General features: G+C 46.7%; 1 protein-coding gene and 1 non-coding gene across 2 annotated transcripts; both read right to left on the reverse strand.

Annotated features, from left to right (window-relative positions):
- Positions 1-3405: 3405 nt before the first annotated feature.
- Positions 3406-5310, reverse strand: LOC119335415 (cell wall protein IFF6-like). Its single transcript, XM_037607550.1, has 3 exons — positions 4478-5310; positions 4043-4383; positions 3406-3884 (listed from the first exon to the last, which is right to left on the reverse strand). The coding sequence occupies exons 2-3, from the start codon at positions 4263-4265 to the stop codon at positions 3631-3633; spliced, it is 477 nt and encodes a 158-aa protein (XP_037463447.1). The 5' UTR covers positions 4266-4383; positions 4478-5310; the 3' UTR covers positions 3406-3630.
- A 922-nt stretch (positions 5311-6232) lies between these two features.
- On the reverse strand, positions 6233-6305 carry TRNAE-CUC. The gene has a single exon. It is a non-coding gene; the product is annotated as a tRNA-Glu (tRNA).
- Between the last annotated feature and the right edge of the window lie 845 nt (positions 6306-7150).

Below are 7150 nucleotides of genomic sequence, written 5' to 3' on the forward strand. Positions count from 1 at the left end.
ATTAACTTTACTAAAAAATAAGCATAGATGCTTATTTTTGATGACTTATTACAACTGAGAAATAAAAAAAACAAATAAATATAGCTGAAAAGAAAAAAAACTATATAGAAAACTACTCAGAAATGAATTGAAGCAAAAAATAGTTGTGATTAACTGTACTAAAAAAGGAGCATAGATGCTTATTTTTAATGACTTATTACAACTCAGAAATAAAAAGAAGAAAAAATAGTTGTGATTAACTTTACTAAAATATGAGCATAAATGCTTATTTTTAATGACTTATTACAATTCAAAAATAAATAGAAGAAAAAATAGTTATGATTAACTTTATTAAAAAAATGAGCATAGATGCTTATTTTTAATGACTTATTACAACTCAGAAATAAAAAGAAAAAAATAAATATAGCAGAAAAGAAAAAAAACTATATAAAAAGCTACTCAGAAATGAGCATAGATGCGCTTATAGAGGAAATTCAAATTAAATTCATAACAAATTTCAAGAGAAATTCGTATGAATTTAGCCTCAATTCCCTATATAAGGGCATCTATTTTCATTTTCAGAGGAGCTCAATAAGGCAAAGAGGGAGGGGCTTATAAACCGGTCTGATTCCCCTCCGGTTGGCGAGGTGGGACTAAACTTTGGCCGCAACGAGGACCAACCCTTTAGTCCCGGTTGGTGCCACGAACCGGGACTAATGGTCGTCCTTTGGTCCCGGTTCAGGCCACCAACCGGGACCAATGGTGGTGGGACAGGAGCGAGGCACATTGGTCCCGGTTCGTCCCACCAACCGGGACCAATAGGTCCAGACGAACCGGGACCAATGGCCCACGTGGCCCGGCCGGCCCCCGGGGCTCACGAACCGGGTCCAATGCCCCCATTGGTCCCGGTTCTGGATTGAACCAGGACCAATGGGCTGGACCGGCCTGGACCATTGGCCCCTTTTCTACTAGTGTACGTTCTCCTGGGTAAGTGAATTTATAGATGAAGAGAACTGGACATGGAAGAGGGAGTTGATTCGGGATGTGTTCACTCCCCCGGAAGCGGAAGCGATACTAAATATTCCACTTCGTCGTGGCGGAGGGGAGGATTTTCTTGCTTGGGCTCATGAAGTTAATGGCAACTACTATGTCAAATCTGCGTACCGTGCTCTCGTGACTCGCAAAGAGCGTGCAGCTCTAGAGGAAGGGGCGGCTACAAGTACTTCACAGACTGAAGGACAGATGTGGAAGCGATTATGGAGGCTTAAGGTGTTGCCTAAAGTGCGCGTATTCTGGTGGCGAGTTCTGAGGAAGATTCTGCCAGACGAATGCACTCTTCGGCATAGACATATACAACCACTTGGTAGATGCAAAGTGTGTTTTGCAATGGATGAGGACTTGATGCACGCTTTAGTGCATTGCACTCATGCGAAGATGTTTTGGGAAGAAGCTTATGACCGGCTGGGTGTTAGGCGACCATGACTACATCCGGAAACGTGGGCTCGGGACATTCTTGAAGACCCACAGTTCACAGATACTCAGAGGGCGCAGATGATCTCCGTTATGTGGGCGATTTGGCATTCTCGAAATAGAATTACGCACGACGGTGAGAAACTGGACCCGGTGACGACTGTTCGAAGGATCAAGGAAGATTTGTCCGTCTTGGAAATACCGAATTCTGCTGCTGCGATTTTACCGGGGTACGGTTGGGTGCCTCCGGATTCGGGGGTGGTCAGAATTAATACAGATGCAGCGATGAGTTTGGTCCTGGTGCAGTGTGGTGCAGGAGGAGTTGCTCGTTCTGACACTCGTTTGCTAGGAGCTTGGAGCAAACCCCATCATGGGGTTACGGATCCGTTTATTGGTGAGACCATGGCGCTGAGGGATGGAGTTATCTTTGCGAGACTGTGCGGGCTCTCACATGTAATTATGGAGACAGACTGCCTGGAGGTAGTGAACCTCTGGAAATCTTGCCATAATAGTCGTTCTGTTGTGGCATCTTTATTTGTAGAAATTGGTGAGCTAGCTGCCAACTTTACTTCTTTTTGTATTCAACATGTAAACAGGTCAGCCAATCTACCGGCCCATCTTTGCACTAAACATGCATGCACACTGATGGCAACCGAGAGTTGGACTGATACTAGACCTTCCTTCCTGCTCACTAGCCTACTGGCTGATGATGCTAGGAGTGCCTCAGTTGAATAAAGCTCCCAAGTTTGATTGCAAAAAAAAAACGGAAGTGTTAACGCCCGCACGTGTGGGCGTTTGCATATCGCCCACACGCCTCCATCACCACTCATTTTGCCACGTATGAATAGATGACATCAGCAGAATTTTTTTTGGTTTTCGGCTTTAAAATGTTGTATCTCCTACATAAAAAAGCGAACTAAAAATCCGTTTTCATCATTAAATTCGTCTCGACAAGATCTTCAAAACTAGACCCCATGTTGATATGTTTCGACGATTTTTTTTTGCCAGAAGTTGCCAAGATGTTTACACTGCAGTTGCCATAGGGCTTAAACTAAAGTTGCCATGTGGCAATTTTAGTTTATAGATCATGGCAATTTTAGTATTTTGATGATGGCAACTCCAGTACTTTGACCATGAAAATTATTTTTTGTATGAACCATGGCAATTTTACGTGCATGTATCATGGCAATTTTAGTTTATGGTTTATGGCAAGTCTAATTTCTTAATTCTCCGTTTTATAAATGTCAAAATTTACTTTTAAATGTAGAAGAAAATAGCTGAAACATATCATGACAACTTCAGTATAAACATCATGGCAATTCATATGCAATAGACATGGCAACTTTTAATCCAATTTTTTTTTCATCAAAACATATCAACATGGGATCTAGTTTCGAAGATCTCATCGCGAGGGATTTAATGATGAAAACGAATTTTCAATCAGATTTTTCGTTTAAGAGATAAAACATTTTAAAAACTGAAAATCGAAAAAGATTTTTGCATGCATGCATGCGATGACATGGCAATCTATTTACATTAAATACGTGTGGTGCGTCTTCTTTCCTGCCACACGTGTGGCAGTTAGCGCGACCTAAAAAAATTCGACGGCCGGGCCGAGAGCAACGGAACGGCCGGCCTGCCGGATCGAGTCGCGCGTCAGGACCGATCGCCGGAACGCCCGTCTTGTGCATGGCGACGGGGTCCGGGCCCGGGCGGGCGAGCGTGCCTGCCTAGATAGGATAGCTTCCGTGCCCGCGCTGGCAGCTTTCGCCACGGACGATGGAAACGGGTCCCGGTGACGTCTCATCGACCCATTCGCCTCGCCGGCCGGATCCGCCGGATCGCCGCACGGGACGTGGTCGACCGACCGCGGCAGGGAATAACTGTAGTAGTACAAGAGCTCAAGCAATACCGGTTTCGACAATCCGACAAGGGACAGGCAGCCGGCAACGTGACTTGCCGAGGAATTTCGCTCAACTTTCCCATGACTTGTTCTCCGCAAACACATGATGTCTGCAACGATCCACTTGAAAGAAATGACAAGTCGTCCACGAGACGTACTACAATACAATGGTGCATGCTTACACCAACCCAACCAGAAACAAAGGAAAAATATCACGCGTGAAGAAGGCCTCAAAGGGCACGCGAACGATCACTTGTTCACTCGAGGAGCATCAGTTTTCAGTGGTGCTTGCCCCAGCCAGACCCGCCTCCGGACCCGTAACCCGCGCCGTACCCTGCTCCTCCTCCGCCCACGCCGAAGCCCGGCCGTGCCCCGGGACCGAACCCTGCTCCAGAGGTTGAGCCGGACGTCGAGCTGGACCAGCTGGAGGATCCTGCTCCGGAGAACGAGCCAGGGTTCGGGCCTGAACCGGCGCCGGACCAGGCGGTCGAGCTAGAACCGGCGCCCGCGCTAGAACCAAATCCCGTAGACCCTGTACATAAATCAAGCATGTGTTACATTTCATTGTAATTGCAGCTATTGAAAACTTTTTATGGGGTTGCAAAAAGTACAATTAGAACATGTACAATGTTCCATATCAACGTGCAATTGAGTAAAGTATTATTACTGACGAGAAGTAAAAAATTGAACCTGAGCTCGAGTCGGATGCAGAGTTGGAGCCTGACCCTGAACCTGAACCTGAACCCGACATGGAGTTTGACCCACTGCCTGATGCACCGAACGCACCAGAGCTCGAACCAGCATCAGAGTTTGCACCCGACATAGAGCCGGAGCTAGAGCTTGACCCTGAACCCGACATGGAGTTTGATCCACCGCCTGATGCACCGAACGCACCCGAGTTTGCACCCGACATGGAGTTTGATCCACTACCTGATGCACCGAACGCACCAGAGTTTGACCCTGAGTGGCACCCGACATAGAGCCAGAATTGGAGTTTGAACCGCCACGTGATCCACCGAATGAAGCCGCACCTGGGACACATAAAAGCTTGGTGAGTCCAGGTGAAAAAAAATTCGTGAATTTTAGCGACGAGCAGAATAACCAAACACAACCAGAAACACTAACCTGACCCAGAAGATGAACTTGAACCTGAGCCAGAGGAATCAAATCCCGAGCCTACGCTTGAGCCGGACCCAGCTCCAGAATTCGAGTAAGAACCGGCATTTGATCCTCCATAAGAGTTGGAGCCCGAACCAGCGCCCGAATTCGAACTCGACGAGGAGCCACCAACAACACCACCAGAGCCAGAACCACAAGATGAGCACCCACCACTTGGCCCGACGTTCGACCCGCCACCATACCCAGACGATACACCCGAACCCGACCCAGTACCATATGACTCACGACCATGCGAGGGGTATGAACCTCCACTAGACCCGGACCCAGAGCCCGAACCTGTACCCACTCCGGAACCATAGTTCGACCCGGGACCCGTGTTACAGTCGGGACCACCGTTCGCCCCGCTATTCGAGCCGACACCGACACCAACACCGACATTGATCGATGTACCCAAACCTACAGAACCGGAGCAGAACCCGAACCCGAGCAAGACGACGTACCCGAACCGCAACCGGAAGCCGAGCCCCCGTTTGTAGAGCCAGAGCCATACCCATAACCGGAGCCGGTGCCCGACCCACGGCCGGACGCGGCATGAGAACCACCGTTCTGACCCGACCAAGCACTGTAACCCGACCCCTGCCCCGAACCAGAGGCCGAACCGGATCCACCGAGCCCAAGATCAAGCCCTATGCCTAGCCCACCACCTAAACCCAGGCCCAAGTCACTTCTAGCTGGCCTACCCATTGCAACACCTGCTGCCATTGACACCAGAAGCACCACAAGAAGAGCAAGATCAGGAAGAACTCTACGGGACGACGCCATTGGCGGTGTGTTATGGGCTTTGCTGATGAAGTGTGCAGTCCTGTGCCGTGTACGCGTGTTTATATAGCCGCAGCTTAATGCTTAATGTATTGGTGGCACATGATGGTTACTGTAAAAGGTGGCGCGAATGGTGACTGGATGGATTCCTTCACGGGCGCTGTAGCATGTGAAACATGACCTAACTCTTTGGAGCTTAACCATTGGCGGTTCGTATTATCTTAGGAGCTGACGAGGGGTTTGGCTCAATCTATGGTCGCTATTGCCAGTTTGCTAATACTATACTAGAAATTCTCGATAGTTCTGGATGGAAGTTTCTAGACTGGGTCCCCGCTGGCTTTGGTATGAAAATGCATCGCTGGAAATGGACTCTGTAGAGAAGTTCAGTAAGCATGTTGTAAATGCGCATAGTGATTAAACAGCTTTTAATAACACAACTGAACTCCAATATATTATCGCAAGAACATAACTTGGAATGGAGTTATCAAATATTTACTATAACATCTAACAGAGGAAGTGCATCTAGTTTGCATCTCGTCTGAAGAATCCCGAATCGAGCAAAAGGTTTTCATCTGAGCCGAAGAATGCATTTGATGCTGATGCTGTCGCATTCTGAACTTTGACAGTAGTTAAGAGTAAGTGTACACCTCCGAAGTTTAACAGACAAAAAATGATAGTAAGACAAAAGAAGTACAGGCTGAGATTCTGTAGTAGGCAAGGTGCACCGCATGGAACCAAAGCAACTGCGGCTGCATGATGACTGGACGCTAACGTGGAGTTCTTGGCCACCACAAATACTGTATAATTTAGGCCTGAACATTTGGGACTTTATCTTTGTCTTCAGAGCCGCCCACAGAATCGTTCTAGAGTTCTGCACCAAAAATTAACAGTTCGCTAAGCGAGCTTTTAGCACTGCAAAATGAGGACTTTCTTAAAAAAGTTTTCCGTCGCCGGGACTTGAACCCGGGTCTCTCGGGTGAGAGCCGAGTATCCTAACCACCTAGACTACGACGGAATCGCGTTGATCTAAATACTAGAACTTATATGCTTATCTGGGCTGGCATGTCTGTTCGTGTACACCACACAAAAACTGCACGGACGATAGATCCATTATACATTGCTAGAAAACATCAACAAACAGATAACGGACTACATTTTCTCTATTTGATCCATTACATTTTTGAATTTAGCCATGCATGCGAGCACATGAACTATTCCAAATTCAGACAAAGCGGATACTGAGAATCCAAACCAACATGTCATGTGTTTGTCTTGACAGCAATCTTCCCGTTGGCTTTGGTGTGAAAATGCATCGCCGGAAAAATGGAAATAGATGCCCTTCATGAAGAGTTCAGTAAACTGCATACTCTTCATGGACAGTTCAGGTAAGTTGCATAGTTATTCAGACAATGCACTGAATGTTCTGCAATCACATTCAGTAAGCATACTGTATATGCACATGGTGATTACACAGCCTTCAACTTCTAACAGTACAGTAGAAAGTTCATAGCGCCTCATCCGATATTATCGCAATAAATTGGAATCGAATAATCAGATATTTATTGTAAGATCTAACAAATGAATTGCATCTAGGTTGCACATCATATGAAGCATCCTGAAACGAGCAAAAAGTTTTCATCTGGGCTGCAGAATGCATTCTGTAACTTGAACAGTGGTTAAGAGTGAGCACACACCTCCGAACCTTACCAAAGTAGAAATGATAATGATAAAAGAATTACACGCTGGGATTTTGCAACACGCAAGGTGCACTGCCCGAAATCAAAGCAACTCTGTCTGCATGATGGCTGGACGCTAACGTGGAGTTCTTGGCCGCCACAAATATACTGAAAACTTTTTTTT

This window comes from Triticum dicoccoides, chromosome 7B (genome assembly GCF_002162155.2).
Source record: "Triticum dicoccoides isolate Atlit2015 ecotype Zavitan chromosome 7B, WEW_v2.0, whole genome shotgun sequence".
NCBI lineage: Eukaryota > Viridiplantae > Streptophyta > Magnoliopsida > Poales > Poaceae > Triticum > Triticum dicoccoides.

Coding starts and splice junctions, on each gene's coding strand:
- LOC119335415 (XM_037607550.1), bottom strand. CDS start 4,265: ATGTCGGGTGCAAACTCGGGTGCGTTCGGTGCATCAGGCGGTGGATCA. Junction 3,885..4,042: donor TGCATCCGACTCGAGCTCAG/GTTCAATTTTTT, acceptor ATTTATGTACAG/GGTCTACGGGATTTGGTTCT.